This window comes from Sylvia atricapilla, chromosome 16 (genome assembly GCF_009819655.1).
Source record: "Sylvia atricapilla isolate bSylAtr1 chromosome 16, bSylAtr1.pri, whole genome shotgun sequence".
Taxonomy (NCBI): domain Eukaryota; kingdom Metazoa; phylum Chordata; class Aves; order Passeriformes; family Sylviidae; genus Sylvia; species Sylvia atricapilla.
The window spans coordinates 14,233,422-14,255,431 of NC_089155.1; the positions used below are offsets into that span (position 1 = coordinate 14,233,422).

Sequence of the window (22,010 nt, forward strand, 5' to 3'; positions counted from 1 at the left end):
CCCGGGGAAACCTGGGGATAAAACGAGCAGAAGGGCCGGGGTCCGTCCACAGCGCAGCTTGTGTGTGGCCGAGGCCTCGCGTGTCAGGCACGGCCGTGTCCTGTGGCGGAGGTTCCACTGGGCCCTTCAGAGCTCATCAGGAGTGTAGCTACAACTGCTCCACAAAACCGGACATCAGAATGAAAGTTAGAAGCCATACACTAGAGGAAAGTGCCATTCCGGATTGAAAATATAAAACCCACAACGCTGAGGCGACTCCCGGCAAAAAGGAAGCGAAAGCTCCATTCCTGTTTCTGTGCTGCAGGGCAAGGTCCAACCAAAGACACACTCCAGAGGACACAGCCACCCAAAGACACTCTCCAGGAGACGCAGCCCACCCAAAGACACTCTCCAGAAGACACAGCCCACCCAAAGACACGCTCCAGAACATACAGCCCACCCAAAGACACGCTCCAGAGGACACAGCCACCCAAAGACACGCTCCAGGAGACGCAGCCCACCCAAAGACACGCTCCAGAAGACGTAACCTCCCAAAGCTGTGATCGATTCTCAAGCAGGAAAACACCCAAATGACACGGCTCTTTGGGCCAGGCTACTGAGGTGTGCAAGGCTCAGGAGATCCTGCACATACTTGCCTTTTACAGCAGTAAAACAGGTGTTTAATTTCATCTGAAGAGGTCAGAAGGAAACAGAATGACTTCCAAGGAGTGAAGAACACAAATTATTTCTGTATTTCTCATCAGAACTAACAGGCACTCAGCTGCTGTACAGCGCTGTACCAGAAAGGTGTTTGCGTCTCCTTTATTTCTTATTTAACACCAGAACAAGTAGCACTTGACTGAACCAAGAGACTCCAGCTGACATGAGCTAATACTTGAATGAAACTTCTTCCCTACTGAGTAGTTCACTTTGCAACACCATCTTAAGCTTGAAAATTCATTATTCATTTCTCGTAAATGTAAACAGCATTAAGGAGATCTGTGTCTTGCCCACTGCAGATGTGTAGATGACAGAAATAAGACGAACTCCGTCAGTGGTTTAACCACATGAAAACGATGTGGGTATCCTGGACCAAGCGTTGTGTCATCACCCTGAAAATGCTGAACACAAAACCAAAGCAAAGATCCCAAGATGTGGGTATGTGTGAGTGGCCTGACTTACTGCAAATCATGTAAAACCACATATGAGAAGATGATGTCAGGGAAGAGGAAAATTATTCTCTGGATAATTAAACTGTACAAGTTTCCCTTTTTTTTCTTTTTTTCTTGGAGACAGAAATAAATCACATCAACATTTTACTGTCAAAATGAAGGAAGGGGGTGAGGGGAAGCTATTTAAAAGGTTGGTTTAGGGGCATCTTTTGTTGTGACGAGAAAATTTTGAATGAACTGCCCTAAGAGAACCTTATGAACTTTACATGGCCACCAGCTCAGGTGGGATACCAGCCTCCTGCGGGTCACAAAGGGAACACTCCAAGGGCTCCCCACGTTGGGGTTTGGAGCCTTCCTCTCTTTTTTGCTGCTGGTGGGGAAGTCTCAGCCTACAAAGGGCATTTGGAAACCTCTGTGTTTGCCTTCAGGGACCGCAGGCAGCCCCTGTTCCTCGCCAGAGGAGCTCAGCGGTGGACAGAGCTGCTGCAGCCCGGATCCTCCGGCAGCTCATGGTGCCCCTCGGTCACATCGGCCCCGGAGCCCGGCTCATTCCCCAGCAGGCTTCGTTCCTCCAAACCAAATACCCGGTCCCCGGCATAGCAATTAACAAGGAAAAACCCAGTTCTAAACCTACAAAAGCCTGCGAACACTTAGCAGCAGCTCGGCTTTACCCAGTGCTGCATCCCAGGCACGGGAGTCCCGCGGAGCCGGACTCATCCCGAGGGCAGGAGCACCTCCGGGCACCGGCCGGGGCCGCAGGAGCCTCCGCGGCTGCAGCCCCCGGTACCGAGCGCCGGGAGCCCCGGTACGGCCGGCCGGGGAGGTAATCCCTGCTCCGCACCCACCTCCTCCCGGGTGGGGCTGCTCCCACCGCGGCATCCCGAGCGTTCCCGGTGCACCCCGAGCGTTCCCGGTGCATCCCGAGCGTTCCCGGTGCATCCCGAGCGTTCCCGGTGCATCCCGAGCGTTCCCGGTGCATCCCGAGCGTTCCCGGTGCACCCCGAGCGTTCCCGGTGCATCCCGAGCGTTCCCGGTGCACCCCGAGCGTTCCCGGTGCATCCCGAGCGTTCCCGGTGCATCCCGAGCTCTCCCGGTGCATCCCGAGCTCTCCCGGTGTATCCCGAGGGTTCCCGGTCCATCCTGAGCGTTCCCGCTCCATCCCGAGCTCTCCCGGTCCATCCCGAGCGTTCCCGGTCCATCCCGGGCGTTCCCGGTGCATCCCGAGCTCTCCCGCTCCATCCCGAGCTCTCCCGGTGCATCCCGAGCTCTCCCGCTCCATCCCGAGCTCTCCCGCTCCATCCCGAGCTCTCCCGCTCCATCCCGAGCTCTCCCGGTCCATCCCGAGCTCTCCCGCTCCATCCCGAGCTCTCCCGGTCCATCCCGAGCTCTCCCGGTGTATTATCCCGAGCTCTCCCGGTGTATTATCCTGATCTCTCCCGGTGTATTATCCCGATCTCTCCCGGTGTATTATCCCGAGCTCTCCCGGTGTATCCTGATCTCTCCCGGTGTATTATCCCGAGCTCTCCCGGTGTATCCTGATCTCTCCCGGTGTATTATCCCGAGCTCTCCCGGTGTATTATCCCGAGCTCTCCCGGTGTATCCTGATCTCTCCCGGTGTATTATCCCGAGCTCTCCCGGTGTATCCTGATCTCTCCCGGTGTATCCCGAGCTCTCCCGGTGTATTATCCCGAGCTCTCCCGGTGTATCCCGATCTCTCCCGGTGTATCATCCCGAGCACACCCCGGCGGGGCGGCGCTGGGTTCAGTCCCCGGGAAAGGAAAGGGCTGCAGGAGCAAACGCAGCTCGAGCGCTGGGAGTTTGTGTCCCGTTGGCGGGTGTTGGGAGGGTTTGGGGTTAGAGCCGTGCCCAGCTCAGCCCGGGTCCTGCCCTTACCCTGCCTCCTGCCTTTCTGAGCTCATTTCTGCACTACGGACACCCCGTTATAACCGTCTGAAGCAGACTGCAAAGAGAGTTCAAAGCTTTTCCATGTTTAATAAAAGCCAAATGGTCTTCTGCAAGTAGAAGGGGTTTTTTGCTTGTTTGTTTTGTTTCGTTTTTTTTTAAGTTCTAGCTCACTTATAATCTCATGAGTTTGCAAAAATATATCTACATTTCTCATTTTGCTGCACGGGACAGAAAGAGACAGAAATGGCCATTTAGTGACGGAGTTTTTACAGGATTTAAGCTTTTAGGTTGTTAAATGTCAGAATTATAGGACCAAGCATTTTATGTTACCTCATGCAGCATTCAGAAAGTCAGAGGAATCTATGTTTCCATATCCAACTCATTCTCAGCGTATTAAGAGTTTCAAATCATTTGTGCCCTGCAACAGAAAAGAGAATCCCACTTATTATTTTTTTAATTGGATATTTAATAATATCCAGAACAATAGCAAAGAAGCAAAAGAAAAAAAAGGCATAAAGTCTTGAGAAATCCCAGTGTCTCACAAGGAGAATACTCTTCTCATGCCTACAATTTCCTGCTGCAGCTCTGGGGCTCTGAAGGGACCAGGTTTGCAGTTAGAGAGAGGATTGTTTTTTTTTCTCTGAAGCTTCATGGAATAGGCAAACTTGTGGCCATTGCAGAGTTATATATTATTATATAATTCTATATAATTATACCATTATATATCAATGGTGTATTCCCGTCTGCAGTGTGCACCTCCTTCATTAGTCCATCTCCTATTTGCTTCCTACTCTTTATCTCCATTTTCTCTTGCGGCTGTGGATACTCGGGCCCCTCTCGGCGCCGGTTTAGACAGGACAGAGGCACAGCGGCTCTGTGCGGTGTGGGCACACCACCGAACGTGGTTTAGAGCACAGAGCCCTGCTCCGGGCGCTGTCCCCACCTTCTCTGGCTCCTCGCACACCGGCTGCAGTTCTCGGCTGCTCAGCCCTGAGCGCTGCCGCTCCCTTTGTGACTACACAGCCCTTGTCACTGGTCACAGGAGAGCGCCCCGGAGTCTGCAGCACACGGGACAGGAACCGTGCTCGTGGGGACAGTAAATACACTCATACACCTTCTCAAACACACCGCCACAGGGCCCGGAACAAGTGTCTCCCCGATGAAATGTCGGGTATTTCCTTGTGCTATCAGGTAATAAAATAGTTCAATGGAAAGGAATGTTAATTGGAAAGCCAGGAAATTATATCTCATTAGCAACACTTGTGAACTATAAGAACTGCTGCTTTAATGGCACAGCACTTCTTTAATCACTTCGTGCTCCGTGGCTCTGAAGCACTTTTAGATCAAGCACACGACATGAAGTCCCCAGAGACAAATTTATCTCCTGTGTGAGAGGAAAAGTACACAAGTGATCTGTCGGAGCTGCACGAGGAGTCTGAATTCCTACATCTCGGCTGCAGCCTCCCCAAGGAAAAGCTGTGCCACTTATTGCAGACTTCCACAGCCTCCGAGAATACTGTTACCACCCAACACACCTTCCCTCGTGTTCGCACGGGAAGCCATTTATGAAGCTACCCTAAAGCTGATTTTTCCTCTCTGGCATTGCCACGGGCAACTACATCCCAGTATCTGAGTGTGACACCCGTACTGCAAGGAACACGTGCTCAGGAGACTTCTGCAAAGTCTGTAAAATGCCGCAGATAATTTGAAGATATATTTTAAAAAAACCCAACAAACAAACAAACAAAAAACCTTCAATGGGGCATTTAGCACTAGTCTAAATCTTTCCCCTGTTGGTATACTAGGGACAGTACTGACTACTTATGAAACTGCTGTATCTGTAGGCACACATGGATTTTCAATTTTGTAAAATAACCCAAGACCTAACGCCTTAAGAGCTCATCACCTTGAGGAAAGTTAAAGTGCCGCTGGGTTTGAAGGACAGATGCAGCTAACAGCTGCATTCCCTCCTCAAGGAGGCAGCAGTAGGGCAAGTCGCTCGCGGTCAGTTTGTCAGTTTTAGGAGCAGCGCAGGGGTGAGCAGCATCGCCGAGCCGTGTGAGCGCACGGGAGGCTCTGGCAGCGCCCCAGAGCAGCTCCTGCGCTGTCAGCCTCACTCCATCCCCCGGAGCGTCCTCAGGAACAGCTCCTCAGCCTGTGCCGCCTCCCAGGGCAGCCCACGGCCCTGCCCGAGCCGGGGGACACTGCGGAGAGCCCACAGCAGCCCGGGATGCCGCTCTGATCCCACATTCCTTCCGGAGAACTCGCCCTCGCCAGGGCACTCCTGCTCCTTGGGCTGCGTTCTGCTCCGTGCTGAGCGCAGCCTCGCTGTCCCCAGGGCAAAAGAGCTCGGAGAGAGCGTTTGCCAGTGAAATGGGCTGGAGCTGGAGCTGCCCCATGGACAGTTCCAGGGACACTCCCAGCAGCAGGGACAGGGGCCCGGCAGCAGAGAGGGACAGGGACAACACTGCCAGGGATGCTGGGTTATTCCTTTTTTTGACCCAGGTGTTTTAAAACCTTTCATTCTACTTTTAGTCTCATGTGAAGGGTGAGAAAAAGGAAGCATTCTTTCTCGTTTTGATTGATCTGACAAAGTAATTGAGAAAAAAAAAAAACAACACACATTTTATTTCTATATCCATTTATTATTTTGGTCTGTAAAAATATAAGACTAATATACAACTACATCTAGCTTGATTTTTGTAAAATCAATCTTCATTCGGTGAGATACCAATGTACATTATACATTAAAGTTGTAAGAAAAATACTGATATTTGACATTTTAAACAAGTTCATTCATGTAAAAATCACATCGCAAGTAAAATTTAATTAGAAAATACATAATATTCACAAAAATACACATGTTAAAGACAGCTTGTGAGAACATTGTCCTAAATTTAATTCAGGTGTGGAAAAAAACATATGATTCACAGTTAGGCTTGACTTCTCCAGTACCACAGCAGAACTTCAAAGTAAATGCATCTTAATTCTATTAAGAATTTGCTCTTCTTCCTATTAAGGTGCACTTGGATCTCTGCTCACCAGGGAGGAGCCACTTGTCCCCCCCTCTGTGCATGTATACAACATATAACACCAGTCAGAGGAATTTCAGCTTTTCATTCCATTCTCAAATAATTTGGGTACTTCATAAATTAATTTATAAAATCTGGATTGAAAATACAATTTACACCTACAGGATACTTAACACACAGATCACATCAATAGCAGCGGAATATTGTCAATCATGCGCAGCATCCTCACCGTCACTTCTGGATTTTTATTTTTTTTCTCCTTTTTTAGCTATAGATAAAGTCTATATAAAACAGTCAAGCCTTGAAGTATCGTCTTCCAGGGAGAAAACAGTAGAGATGTTAAAAATTTAGGAGGTAGTGAATGAAAGGCTAACAATATCAGCATATTTTAAAAAAACCTTATACTGAACCCCAGTATCATTTATATATATATAAAATTAAATTTAGCCACTCATAATCAACCATTGATCATCCTGAAGTAGCAATTTAAAAATCTTTTGTAATTAACAGTGTATGTATTAGTAAGATATGGAAGAACTTTAGAAACTTTATGGTAACTGCAGCATCAAGCAATTACATGCTGTGCAGTCTGTCATTGTAATGTAGATACACATTGTTAAGATTTATTCTTTAAAGTCCTTATCAAGTCCCAAATGCTTAGTTTTACCACATGCCACCGAATTTCTGTGAAACAGAACACAATCTACGTCAGAAAGAACGTTGTCTCACGTTTAGATTACTCAGTTTGCAGGAAAGGTCCTAAGAGATGAAGCCTCATGCAGTTTCGAGTAGGACCCCAGTTACATTTCTACAAGTCCTTAATACTGGCATAAATATTATTCAAATGGATCTGCCCAGGTTCCTGGGCAGACTCAGCCCTCCCACTTCTGATGAGAGCTGCAAAACCCTCATGGACCACAGCAGTCCCAGAGTGGATTTGCAGGGAATGAAAACGTTCCACCTGCATTAAGTGCACTCCCAGTTCATTCTCTGTACCTGTGGACCTCTCTTCTCCTCCCGTCCAAGTGCCTTTATTCCTTCCATTAGTCACAATACATTCAAGTAAACCAAAGGCACACAAGTGCAAACTAGCAGAATAAGGAGTCTCACCCTCCACTGGTGATTTCAGACAGGAAGGAAAGTCTTTTGACAAAGGAAAATAAAGAAGATATTTTCAAAGTAAACAATCTTCCGTAAAGAAAGGAAGTGTAGAGCAGCACTGAGAGAAAACACACACAGGTAAAGTCTCCGTGGTGCACAATGAACATTGCTTTTTCTCATTTCACACTAAGTGGATGCAGTTACTTCATTTTTAGTAATTATTTGCAAAACAAGTGAAACACTTGAAAGATCTTGGTCTTGTAAAAGATTGCAGGGCTCTCCCCACACACACATTAGGAAACCCTAAATAAGTGTGACACAGGAGCCCCTCACCTGTAGCTGCAGAGCACCACTGCCTGCTGTCCCTGCTCTCCAGAAATCCTAAAGGGGATCATGCCTCTCTTGGACTCCAGAGGCACTGGAGGTCTGACAAAACTGCTGTTCACCAGAGACTAATTTCAAATGTGCACTCTGTAACATCAAACAGCAGGGATTTGTTTCTGCAGCAGTGTTTGCATCATCACAAAAACCTGAAACAAACACAGGTTCAGCCTCTGACGGTCTGTGATGACTTTTACAGATGCTCTCTCATTAAACTTACAGTTGGTCTCCTGTTAGTAAAGTTACCAGAGGTAGATTTTCCTCAACTAGACTGAGGGGAAAAAAGCAAAGGGTCAGTGTCTCCCTTCCCACTCCTCACATGTTCCAGAGGGTGGAACACTCTCCCCAGCACGTGCTGCTGCTCTGGGGAGCACAGGACAGAACTGGCAGCAGCTGCTCCTCCTGACAGGGAGCAGGGCATCCCTGGGGAGACCCTTCTCCTGTTAGTCCCCAGATTTCCAGCCACAACTGCTGTTCCCACAGGAGGGTCAGGTTGGGAACCCGGGGCCAAAGGGGTAAAGCAGGAGATACAAAAAGGGGAAGGACAAAGCCAAGGCCAGAAGCCTCCCCTGCAGCTGTCCCAGGGAGTGCAGTGGTTACACACACACCTCGGCTCTTGCAGCATCAGGATTTGTCACCAGTGTGTTCACAGGAGCAACACTGTAATGGCCACAAGGCCCAGCCAGGGGCACACAGCCACCTGCATTTACAGAGCAGCTCCCAGTGGAGAATAAATTAACAGCACACGGCTCAAACAAGGTGTAGTAAAGCCTCATTCTGATTTAAAACTCTTTTTAATCCAGAGATTTAACTTAGACTGTTCTAACTAGTTCAGGTTTGAAGAAAGTCAAACCAGACTCATTTATATAATCCAGACTCATTCCAACAAACCTTTTTTAGTAGAAATCTCTACACAGTTTCTACTAGGACTGCAATTTTAACAGAGATTACACTATGCTATTTCCATAGCATCAAGTTTACATCTGATTTGTTTGTAATTTACTGGGATTAGTAACTAAATCCAATGATATTCTTAAACATTGCAAACTAGAATGAGAACAGCTCTTTGATGCATTAGTGTTAAGACTTTCCCATTAGAATTTCAAAATCAGAGTCATTAAAACCAGTCATGGTGCCTGACTAAGGAGCCTGTGGTTGCACATTCATTCCCAAAGGGACAGTGAGCTGCAGAGCCCCAGTGCAGGTGCTGCCCACGGAGCCCAGGCAGGAGCAGAGCTCCTCCCAGCTCCCCCTTGCCCAGAGCCCACACACAGCTCTGCCACAGCAGTGAGGGGGCTGCAGCAGCTCCATGACACACAAGCTGCACTTCAGAGAACGTGGAACCACAGTCCATGAGACGGTCGGCCTCACACGTAAGGAAGATGATGACTTCTATAGAACCAGCAGTATGTGGCATTAAAAAAAATAATAAAAATCAAGTACCTTTAAAAGAAAGCTCACAGCCATCTCTTAGCTATCCTTCATTTTCAATTTAAATTTTCCTCATTCAATTTCGGCTATTTATCAATTATCATCCAGCTTTGTGAATTATTTACATCGAAGTGCAGAATTAATGAAGTTAGTCAACTTACGTAATTTTGAATTTTTTTGTATATATTTTTTTGCCTCCTTTTATACTAACTGCAGTGCTTGGTAGATGGAGAGGTATAAAATGTGTTACATATTAAGCCAAATTAAAACACGTATGGCATCCTTACTTATACCAAGTACACCAACGTCATTTCATAGCGTTATTATAGTTCCATCTTCTTCTAAGGACTTAGGCCCTGGCTCTGGTTCTTCATACTCCATGTTAACGCTGCCTGCTGAGTGATTCAAGTTCGCCTCGCTGGAAGGAAGGAATCCATTTTGTGTGGACTCGTGGAGGAGTTCAATTTGCGATAAGGATTCTATGCTTTCGCTGGCGGGCGCCGCTTTTGGGATGTGCTGCGGCTCGCCGCTGTCTTCAATGATAATGTCCTCCTCATCGCTCTCCTCCTCTGCCTGCAGCACGCTGCCCAGGAGGTTTGGAGTGCTGCTGGGAAGGCTGGACTCGGTGGACTGGCCGGAGCTGCCCGAAGTCCGACTGTTCCTCACCACGTTGTTCCTCTGGTTGGCGGGCCTCACCGTGATGATCAGGTTGCGGCTGTTGGCGATCATCATGTCCGTCACCTGATCCAGGCTTTTCCCCGACACCTCGATGCCGTTCACCTCCAGCACCTCGTCGTTGACAGCCAGCAGGCCCGTGCTCTGGGCCAGCCCCCCGGGCACCAGGCGGGAGATGAAGATGCCGGGCACCTTCTCCAGGCCGTGCGGCGTCACCCTGACGCTGGAGCCGTCGCGGATGTAGAAGCCCAGGGGTTTGTCGGTGCCGTACTTGTAGAGCCGCACCCTGCGGTGGGTCTCGGGCAGGATGTCCACGTCTATGATGGATGACACGGGCCTGAAGTCCTGGGGCATGCTGATGACAATGTGGGGCTTCTTCTTGTGGTTATCCGGCCGTAGCACGTTGGACAAGACGTTCTTCTTCCTGGTCATGGTGTCGGTCCCGAAGGCACTGTAGTCTGCATCTTCTGTAAGACAGAGCACACGGGGTTAGAGCCCACAGACAGTCACACTGCTGCCAGCCTCTAGCTCCTCCAGAAGGTGCCAGCCAGCCTTACTATCACAGAAACCTTTCTCTCCACTCATGAGACAAAAGCTTTAATGTTAACGAGATTCAAAGTTTGGAATACTTTAGGTTTTCTTCGACCGAAGGGAAGAGTGCGCACAAAAGAAATTGAAGCGAGTTAGCAGCAGCAGACACAAAGAGCTACAGCTGCCTGAGAAAGGGTAGAATGGAAAGAGTGAGTACATTCCTAGAAACATTTTAATTTTATTCAGAGTAATTCCACTTGCTAGTTTTCTCTCCTCAGGTTTCAGATCATTGGAAAAGAAAGAATGAAAAAGGGAAAGCAGCCAGTGTGCCTATTATTGCCTGGTTACTGGGAGCCAGCCAAGTGACCTGGATTCAAACTCCAGAAAGCTTATTCCATTCTGCACTCCTCCCTGCCCCCACGCCATGTAGGTAAAATGGCTGTGGAGCAGAAACAAAGAGACCTCCACACAAATACTTCAAGCAAAACTGTTCATGCAAGCAATGCTGTAACTGCCACAACTTGATACAGGAACAGGCAAATGGCTTAGAGCTTAAAAAAAAAAAACCAACCAAGAGAAAACATGTTAGTCCTACAACTACTTGTGAGGGATGAAAAGGTGAAAAAACATGTTCTGTGGAAGCAATACTGATTTCTGAAATGGTTATTTGCCAAAGGTTCCAGTTTTCTTTTTAATATGCAGTAACTCACCATAAGGGTTGAACCCAAATTCATTCAGACCTGAGCTTCCTCAGATTTGCACTGTACTTACTGCACACATCTTTCTCCTACAGGGGAAAACCCCCACTCATCATGCAGAAGTGGACTGCACTAACCCTGGGACCCAGAGGAGTTGGGATTTCTTTGTATTATCCCATTGAGATGCCGTTGGGACAGCCAAGGAAGCGGAAGAATGGCTATACATTTCAATCCCTGGATGGGCTGGCTGGGGCAGTGCTGCCCTGGTGGCATTTCAGGACAGCTGCCAGCTGCTGAGGAAATCAATGAGTGCACTTGTTTCTCAGGCTGGGATATACAGACGTGAACCAGCACATTTGGACTCCTCAGATGCTTTAAGGAAAACAGAACAGAGCAAATACCCCTGGAGCAGCAGGGGTATGACACTCCTGCAGCATTAACACCAACTCCTCCCTCCCCAGCCTCTAGGGCTGCTGAAAACAACAAAAACAGCCCTTTGGCTGCTCTAAGAAGGCAGCAGCCTTGGACCTGGTACTCTAGAAGATAAAGGATAAGAGGAAAAGAAACCAATTTAAATTAGTTCACCAAAAAAAAAAACCCTCAAAGGGATTTATTGTCAGCTCCTGGCTTGTGTGTACACAATAGCTCATCAGCACGTTTTAGAAAAATGTGTCCTGATGATGGCCTCATTTACATTTCTTTTTTATTTCCTTTGTTTAAAAGGAATAATTACACCCTAAGGAAGGCAAAGCTCTTGCTTAGCTGTTTGCTAACACAGAGCATCTTTTGCACTGATGTTTACAGCTAAAGTTGTTCAACGATTTAATCCCCACTATCAGGAGTTATTTCTGAAGGTACCTGATTGACACAGCCTTACTGTAGCCTGAAGTTACTTGTGTAGCAATCTCGGTTACTTCGTAATTTAAGGTTTAATTAATAAACATTAGATCTTAACATTCAGTACAAAGGCTTTAGAAATAGCCTAAAATCTGATTTTCACATGTCTCAGAGTGTTAGGTCATGGGTGCTGAAGAGCTGCTGCATTAAAAACCAATTCAACCTCCCCAGCCAAAGCATTTTAACAGGTGAGCTGTGTCCGAAGGAAAGCACCTACAGAAATACAACCTGAGCCTTTTCTGTGGAATCCTTTGGGATGTCTGACTGAGCTCTGCTGGTCAAACCCCTGCACTCCACTGCTGACTTCTCACACAGCATGGAGCAATTCTTTCCATGTTCGCTAAAAATTTATGATCAAAGAAAAAAGTGAGAGAAGTTTTGCCCTTATCTCTCCCGACAACCCATCCAACCAGTTTCCAGTTAAACAGTCTGGTGTTTCACTGAAAGGATTTTTGCAATTCAATGAGGTGCAATAACTTCTCTCCTTTTTTTTAATTTAGAACTACAACTGTTTACAAAACAACCTGGAAAGGACAATTGTGGAATCAGATATTATACAGGTCTTGCTTGAAATACCTTTTGCTGTTTTAAATACAAGGGAGCACCTGCACTCATTCCTGCCCAAGTGCAAGTTGCTGGTGGCAGCTCCAGGACACGGGTCCCATCAGACTGCTGCCAGTCAAGCACTCGGCTCCTGCTGCTTTTAGTACCACAGAAAGCTGGTTTTTCTTCTGGTTTAGAAAAAAGCACGAGAAAACAGGCCAGCAAGGCTTTGTCAGGACTGATTTTCTCATGAGTGCTCTGCCATGTGCACTGTAACATTAAAAGGTATTCAGCTGCTGGGGTTTCCTGGCTAAATTCGAAGTGCACAAATCGAGAGAATCAGACATTTTACCCATTCTGTCATATCAAATGTGTAAAGGATTCCATGATCTCAGCTGGCCACAGTGGCTCTGAGGCTCCTTCACCTTCATGGCAGGCCGCACACCCCGCAGGAGTCTGGCATGAGCTGGATGTACAAACACATATTTATTACATCCAAGGGGACCTATCATCTCCTGTAAGTGTTCAGAGACAGTTTGTGCTCTTCATTCAAGGCAGATTTAGAAGTGTTCCCAGCTTCCTGCACACAAAGCACCTCCCAGCCTGCCTTCCACAACTATCAGCTGGGGACTTCTGTCCAAATCAGATTTTTCCAGTCAGCAGAGAAACATGAAAATCAGCTCCAACAAGATTTGCTTTGACAGAAATATTGTAGAAATGCTGGTACACGAAATAACAGATTCAAAAGGATTTTTTCAACAAAAACTAAGGGCAGAGAAACATTTCTTGGAAAAGAGAGGAACTTCAAAAGTCTCTTTCAGAAGACAAATATACAATCAGAAATGTTAAATTTAGCTGGTGCTTTTCTTTTTAGTAACTAAGTTACAGAACACAAGGCTGAAATAAAAGCATCCCAAAACTGCAAGCCAGATGTCAAAACATTTAAGAAACTCTGACACATCAGAGGGAAAGGTTTTTTTTTCATTATTACTGCTCTTAATAGTTTAATAATTCAGAACTAGCACGAACCATAAGGTAGACAGTTAAGGTTAGAGAATTTGTGAGGAAAACTAGTGAAAGGTTGATAACTCATCTTCCCAGAGCTCAGCAGAGCAGCACACTCTGGGTAACCTCTCCTCACTGCTGAACAAGTTTTCTAAAGCAATGCTCTCAAGTACAAAGGCATCTTTGTTCTGGCACCTCACTAATCAGTTTAAAGCCCTGGAGAAAAATATTTTGGCCTGAAGCCAAAGGACAAGGTGTTAACTACAGATAGTGTGAAGGAGATGGTCCACACGGTGCAGGAAGGATTTCTCCCCCCAGCAGCTTCAGGCTCAAGGTGGCACCAATCTGTACAGACCTATCACGTGAAATTGAAAACAAAAGCCCACAAATGCCAAATCTGCTTTCAATTTGATGTTATCGAAGACAGATTTTTGAAATATTTTCCTGACTCATTTGTAAATCAATGTAGAGTCACCCCTTGAGAATCAAATTTTCAAAGCCCCCGAAGTAGTTAGTCTGTTTGAACAGAGCGACAATTTAGCATTTTTTAAATACCACCCAACAAATCTCCTCTTCTTTAATCACAAAATATAACAAAATCCGGTTTTAGGAAAGCAGCCTGTGTTTTCAGGGAGAGCCCCCAGAATAGCTAGGTAGTCCCCTCAAAAAAGCCAACTGCTCCTACTCCTCACCGCAGTAAAGCTCCTCAGTGACAAAGTCTCTCTCAAGAGGCACAAGTGGATTAACCAAAGAATCCACTTCTCACTAAATGCAGCCACAGACATGCAGAACTTGCAGGAGCTGGATATTGTAATTTAGAATCCTTGCAGGGACTGTTAAGGGTATTATAATGAAATGTATCTCCTGTTATCTCCATTGTTCCCGTATTTACAATGCAAAGTTCCCCACATGAAGCTGCCCTTCAGCCTGTGCAGACTGTTCCCCTCCATCTTCCCTTCAGAAGGGCTTTTCTCACAGACACACTGACTCCCCTACATCTGGATTTAATCACAAGACATCAGTTTAACCTTTAAATACCAGATGTCAACAGTACCTGTTAATCTGTTAAACTGCAGAATGAAATTCCAGGGAGGAATGTTTTCTGCCAGCTGACAGCCAATCCTGCCTTGTGCAACACCCAGCCCCTGTTTAGATTTAGCACCAGAGCAGTTTATAAAGTATTTCAAAGGAATTTTGTGAAATACAATTAGAGGAGTCGAAGGGGAATAATGTGATTTCATTACAGGATCTCTAGGTTTTCTACCCAACCAAGCCACATAAATGTTGAGGACAAACAGAGTTTTCAGGAATGAGGAGTCAAAATCCAAAAGGAGAGAAGAGTTGCATTATCACAACCATTGCTTATCAATAAAAGCAAAACCACCTTGCAGCTCCCATTTCAGCCCCTCAAGGTGTTCACTGGATACAATATACTAAGAAGCTAATACTATTTACATCAGATTTCACTGCACTCTGCCCACACCTCAAGGTAGCTTTGCACAAATTACATGTAGTTTCTGAACAGTTAAGACAATATGATAATAATTTCATATATTATAAGGCATCAAAACACTTTCCTTCTTCCCTGCAGTCCTTTTTGTCAAAGATCTTAAATTCTCAACTACTGCTGCTGGAAATATCAAAGAAGTCAAAGTTCCATTACAAAACCCACAAAACTTTTTCAGCTGATATAAGAGAATGCATGAAAGCCACAATTAGCCTTGCAGGTGGAAAAGAAACTTGGGTCACTTCTTATAGTTCCAAACCAGCCCCATCAACAGCAGGTATTTGCTGAGACTTTTCTTTTCCATTCCAGTAGGGCTGCTGCAATCTAGGAATTAAGCACACTTAAATCACACTGCACAAAATATGAACCATCCCCAACTCCACCAATCCAGCCTTGGTTCCAGGCAAATCAGCACAAATAAAACACAGAGAAAGTTATTTCTTTATTTTCCATTAAACGTCTCCTCTACATGGCAAAGATGCCAGTGGAGGCAAAGCCTCAATTTCATCAACATGAATTTTCATTTCATCAACAGAGGTGATCAGTGTGATCACAACTAATTCCCAGCAAGGTGCACTGGGGATGTGGGTTCTTTATTCCTGAAATTCCACAGGCACAAGGCTCTTGTGTCCAGGGGAAGGCAGTGACCCCTGGTACTTTCTACACAGCTTTTCCTGCTCATCAATTCCTGTCCTAACAAACTCAAATGAATTCATTTTCTTCTGCCAGAGTAGTAACAAATAACCTACCTGGATCAAATCAAGGTAAACTATGGCAGGACACCAAAAAAGCATCACAAATGTCACACTGGGAACAGGCAACATTAGACCTGTCACACCAGGAACAATCTAAAAGCATATGGTGTTAAAATATAAACTGAATAATCCCGGTCTGACAAAGTGGCTTATCCCTCCCTGTCATATGGCTACTGTAGGGGATTAGATGGAATCCCAGGCCTTGTCTCCTGCAGGTTCTGTGCAGCAAAAGGTTCCTGCCTTTGGCATTTCAGCCCTGGGAGCAGAGGCCTCCCCAGTCTGCACTGTAACACAACCAACACAAGCCTTTTGCCAGCACTCAGCACTGCCAAGGAGCCCTCTGCTTATGAATATTGGGGCTGGGCTCTTGAGGATTTGTTCACTTCTTGGAGCTGATAAAAGGTTCTGATGGCCAAGCATTTTCCAAGGAAAGGATGCCTGTGTCAGCAACAACCAGGAACAACACCACCACAAGAAATACAAACTTGAAATTGGATTTTTTTTCCCCTCATGGACAAAAGCAGACAGTAGGAACACACAACCACAGCAGACACATGACTTTCAAAGTCAAACCAACAAAACAAGCAGCCCTCACTCCTGAGGGTTGCTAACTGATATAAGCTTGTCAACTGAAAACTTCAAAATGTTTAATTAGCAAACTGTGATAAGAGTAGCATATTTCAGAGTTAGCCTTAAATTTATACTTTAATATTACATTTAATACTTCAGATAATAACATTTTCAAAATTACTTTCCATCCTTTAATGGTCTCTCTCCTTGTCTGATCAAGACTGGAATTTTAAATGGAAATATCCAACAGACAGAGCAGAAAACCTTATGGGTTAAAAGTTTATTTCCACTTGCTGACATAAAACCAGAAACATTTGCTAGAGATTTAACTTGACTTTAAATCAACTAAACACAAGCAAAAAAATCACAAAGTATAAATAGTTTGCCTGAGGAAACCCTTGCAAAAGAGACAAGTTGTGAATACCTTTCATGACCCGTAATTATGATGGAATTTGACATGATGAAATAGCACTGAAGGGTTTTTTCCTCCATACATCACACTGTAACCGGATAAACAGATGATTCACATTCTTCAAGTGCTCTTACCTTTTCTCTGAATGAAGATCCTGAGGAGAGGATTGGCTGTAGAAACTGCTTTGTGATAATTGTCATCGTTGTTGATGGGCAGCAGGTCCCCGTGAATGTCCGTGTATCCCACCAGAACATCGACGTTTGGGATCTTGTGCACGTGCTGCAGCAGCCCGTAGAACTCCTCAAACTTGCCAGGTTTGGATCTCTCCAGAGAAAACCGTCGAAATTCTGCCCCAAACTACAAGGGAAGATTTCTTACGTCATTAACACGGAAACAACGGAATGATTTTATGTTCAACCAGAAACGTTACGGAATTAAAAAACTCCAACGAACGATTTTGACACGGTATAAACCAGTGAGTTAAAACAGTTGGGGTTTTTCCCCTCGGTTATAACTGGTTTTGTAGCTGGTACAAGGTGTACCTTTGAGCACTCCAAGGCAGTTTCCTTGTTCCATTTGACAGCAGCAGAGGTGACAAACCCGCGCAGAGATTCCTGCAGATTCTCCCAGGGCCACAACCGAGAGGCAGCACGAAGCAGGACTGTGATTAACACCCTGTGGTATGTGACTACCTGGAATTGGGTTCCAAGAACTCGCAGTGCCCTTGAGAACAGCGTGTAGAGATTGTTACACAACTGGGCTTCACCCCCGCAAGGCTGAGCAGCCTTCACACCCCCAGTCCCTCGGGTAGGAAATGAAAATGCCGCTGCGATGCGAAGACCACAGAGAAATGTTGCTGCTTTTCAGCACAACCCACGGGCAGCTCTGGGAGCTGAGCTCAGGTTCTCTCCACTCCCACCTAAAGAGAGAGAACAGAGGCAAGCAGCCACTGCCTCTCAGAGCATTCCCCAGATTCGCCTGCAGGAGCGAGGCTCAAACCTTGATTGCAACAGTCCTTGAAATCAGGGTTCTGTCCGGGGTATTTTGGGATTTTCCCAAGCTGCCAAGGTTCGGAAAATATGAAAAAGAAAAGAAAATAAACCCAAAAAACAACAGTCGCTGACGCTAATTTCAGCGGTAGGAGTTGTTTGTAGACAACATAATCATTCAACAAAACTCCCAGCTCACAGATCCACTCGAGCTCAGTCTCCCAAATCAACTCTAAAGCAAACGCTAATTAAAACACGTTGCTTATTAAGGCAGTGATACAGTGGGGGCAGGCAGACACTCAACCGAGTGCCAAGAAAAGGATGAGCATTTGATGCAGACTAGACAAATTGCGATTTTTACCACACACAGCCACTAAAATGTGGTGTTCTGCCTAACAAGGGCAGGACCCAAAGCAAACAGAATATTGCACAAAAATTACTCCAAACCCTCCGTATCAGGCACATACACAGCATACCAGAGATGTCAAAAGGAATTCAGAGATAGCAGCAGCCAGGTCACAAAAACCAGAACAGCTTGAAAACGAGTTAAAAGGATAATAAGCCAATTAATAAAAAAACTTTAACTGGCTACTTTTTTGGTGTGTGTGAATCCTATTGCTGACCTCCAGTGAAAATACTTTAAATAATTTCTTTAAGCAAGTTTAGCTTTAAGCAGAGCAGGACACGTGGAACCACGGGCTGAGTGCAGGTTCGAGCCTCAGTATCACATACTTGGGTGGGTGTTCCACACAGCACAGGCGGAGGTGAACTTTACCTCGCACCTGATTACAATCTTTTGGACAATAAAAGCCTCCGAGTTCTCACACACACACAAAGGCTGGAAATCAGGAGACAAGGACCCCGTTGTCAGCACGTTAACAGCGAGCTAACTCAAAACAAGGTACACCTTTCACCGCCCCACCTTCCTCCAAAAGCCTCAAATAAAGGAATGATGCGGGCACATTCCTGCCGTAAACCCTGCCATTCCCCTAACAGTAACTAACAAGGCAGAAGGGATGATTCACACCTGCTTACCAACAAAAGCCCAGCCCACGGCAGGAACTCCCATCACGTCAGAGTTTAATCGTGACATCAGTGCGGGATTCATCCTGCCCCAGAGCCTTCCCCAGCCGGGACCCACAGGAACTGTCCCAAATGGTTTGGTTTTCAGGGATCACACAGCTTAATCAGAATTCAGGAATAGAAGTTTAAAAAGCCAACAACCTCGCCCTCAGGTTGGAACGAATGCTGAATCTTACCACAACAAGCAAAGGGGCAGATTTTCAAACGCGTGATTTTTATTTTTTCCATGTTATTTTACACGTATTTGGTGCAAACACCAAGAGACTCGTAACCCACTCGCTATTTCCTAACACCGTCAGCTCAATGCTATTAGAAAGCAGGTAAAAGACAAGTCCAACTGCGCAATTCCATTATCTGAACCCCTGAAACGCCTGCAGTTTTTATCAGATGCTGCATCAAGCCTGCACTTGGTGTTCTAGAGGAGACGAGACACTGGAAGAGTAACTTTAGCAGAGGAGGCTCCTTGCCACCTGAGCTCTTTCCAAGCCCGAGCTGCTCCCCTGGGAGTCCCCTGGGAGAAGGCAGAGGAGCCACGGCGGCTCATCAGGATGCTCACTGAACTCATTGAGGGGTTTGCAAGTCCTCTGAAACACAACGCAGAGCTCCATGCAGGTCTCCATCCCTGAGAGTGCACGAGCTGCAGTGACCTTCTCGGCCTTACTAGTTATTCAGATTTTACTCAGAAAAAAGTATTATTCCAAGTCATGAGAAAGGGGGGAAACCTGACTTTTAACACAGAGAGAACCAGAAGTTTGCTTTGGGGTTTCCATATCATCACTAGGAACTCTAGCCTGGGGTATAAAGTTTTATGTTCCATGACAAGAAAATGGGCGGACTGGAATTCAAGTGTGATGGGGAATCACCAGGGCAAGCTCAGAGCAGTCACCCAAACTGAATAAACTAAACTAACAAAAGGATTGTGCTCATAAAACAACCACAGTTGGGCTGTGCTGGCCCAGCCTTGTCAGCTGAGGCACAATTATTGATTTGGAAGATCTAAATTAAGAGCTGTACATCACTGAGCAGCCTTCAAAGGCCAGGCCACCCCACAGGAACGGCTCCCTCCAGCTCCCAGAAAGGCTTTTTCCTCTTTCTCTCCAGAATTGCTCATTTTCACAGAGAGAAGATGACTCCTCTGCGATATTAAATTGAGGTGCTGTTAAATAATGCATTAGTAACAAGCAGTTCTAGGAATGCCTTGACTCCTGCTCCAGAACACGCACTTGAGGGACAATCCCTTTTCCTTAGGGCTGCACTTCTCTGTACAAACACCAGCACACATCACATGGCTCATTCCCTGGATATATTTTAAACCAAGGAAAACACACAGCGGGGAAATGGTAAACCCAGAGTTTTGGGCTGAGGAAACAAGTGATTTGGGTTTGTAAACACATCATAAGGATTATTTTCAACCTCGTAAGAGCATAAATCAAAGACTTCACCATCACAGTGCTAAGTTAACTGGTATTTGAAATAACAGCCACCAGACATTCCTGTGCTTGCTGGTTTAGGCCACATGGAAAATGAACACTTTAAAGAAACCATCCTCATTGAAGCTGTAGAGACCAACCACACACTCTGCAGAAGTTCCAGCACCATGATGTGCTATCCTTAAAAGTCCACACAGCTCAAGTCCTGACTGCTTCACCAGCAGGAAAGGAGGGGACAGAACACAGACTGCTCCCCACTTTAAAAAACAACCCAAGAGATCCATGTGTCCACCAATGGAAAACACATTCCCATGTGGATGCACTTACATCTACCTAGGTGATGGAAAAGGAGCTTCAACTCAACATTTCTTTTAACTCATAGAGATGTTCCTCCTCATACTGTACATCCAGCAGCCTTACAATTGGAAATTATTACAAAGATAAAGCAGATCGAAAAAAAAATCTAATTTCTCACAGAATATCAAAGCTTTGTCAGAAAAAAACTTTCTCAAAGCAGCAAATAAAACCAGAAGAGATGTGGATACACGGATGGGAGAATTTCCAGAGCTGGGCAAAGCTGTGAGCACCTGACACGGGTGATCTCTGCGGGAACACACAGGTAACACACTCCTGAAACCCTGCCAGGGTAAAAGTCTCTCGGGGCCTCTAAGAGAAGGCAAACTCCACTTTCGGATAAGCCAGCCACGGCTCAGCTCTAGCTCTACTGCAAAAAACAGCTGGATCCCACAAAAAGCTGCAGAAAGACATAACGATTAAGTAAAAAAGGTAACTACAGAAACAGTCACTAACAAACACGCTCACTGCAATTGGGACAAAGAGCGGGTTTTGCCGCTTGAGAACTATCACAGAACTGCTGGGGCTGGAAGGGACCTCTGGAGATCGTGTGGTCCCACTGCCCAAACACGTCCCCAAACACCTCTTTCGGCCCAGAGATCTCACACTTTCCCCACAACACAGATTTCTCTCTACAGCTTTTAATCTGCCTAGAAACTCAGCGGCCAACTCTACTTACCTGTTTTGCTGGGTTTGGCGGTGTTTTTTTTCTTTAAACCACCTGAAAGCCGGTTACATTTAGCGCCCGCAGACAGCGCACCCAGCAAACGAGCCCATCCCCTCGGGGCCGGGCGGGCAGGAGGCCGGGGCCGTGCCGAGCCCTGGGCTGCGGAGAGGCAGGCCGTGCCCGGGGCGCCTCGGGCAGGTGAGTCAGCAGCCGTCCCCGTCCCCGTCCCCGTCCCCGCAGCGACACCGCGGCCGCACGGCCCCGCAGGGCCCGGCCCGCTCCTTCCCCCCGCGGCCCTCAGGCGGCGGCGGCGGTTCCCACCTTGCTCTTCACCTCCATGGTGCCCAGGCCGCGGCTGCCCGCGGCCCCGCGCTGAGGCCGGTTCATGCCGCGGGCGGTGGCAGCCTCGGCCGCCGTGCGCGCTGTGCGGGCCGGAGCTCGGCGGGACGGGCAGCGGCGGCGCCCAGCGCTCAGCCCGGGCAGCGGCGGCGCCCAGCGCTCAGCCCCGGCAGCCGCGGCCGCTCCGCCGCCTCCGCCCTGAGCGCGGCCGGGCCGGGGCGGGGCCGGCACCTGCCGGGAGCGCGGGGCGGGGCCGCGCCTGCGCCGCCTCCGCGGGGCCGCGCACGGGCGGGGCGCGCACCTGCCGCCTCAGCGCCGCCGCATGGAGGCGCGGGGAGGCCGCCGGGGGAGCGCCGAGGGAGCGCTGAGGGAGCGGCGGGCAGGGGTCTGTGCCCCGGTCCCCGCTGAGGCTCTGAGGCTGCATTTGCGGGCTGTGAGGCTGCATTTGCGGGCTCTGAGGCTGCATTTGCGGGCTCTGAGGCTGCATTTGCGGGCTCTGAGGCTGCAGGCGCGGGCTCTGAGGCTGCGGGCGCTGTCCCGCAGAGGCCGGGGCT

The 22,010-nt window shown here is 47.3% G+C and overlaps 1 protein-coding gene across 1 annotated transcript; it reads right to left on the minus strand.

The window, feature by feature from the left end:
* Positions 1-9,166: 9,166 nt before the first annotated feature.
* Positions 9,167-21,588, minus strand: PARD6B (par-6 family cell polarity regulator beta). The gene is made up of 3 exons (XM_066330990.1): positions 21,439-21,588; positions 16,729-16,951; positions 9,167-10,143 (listed from the first exon to the last, which is right to left on the minus strand). Exons 1-3 carry the CDS (start codon positions 21,502-21,504, stop codon positions 9,314-9,316), a joined length of 1,119 nt encoding a protein of 372 aa, XP_066187087.1. The 5' UTR covers positions 21,505-21,588; the 3' UTR covers positions 9,167-9,313.
* Between the last annotated feature and the right edge of the window lie 422 nt (positions 21,589-22,010).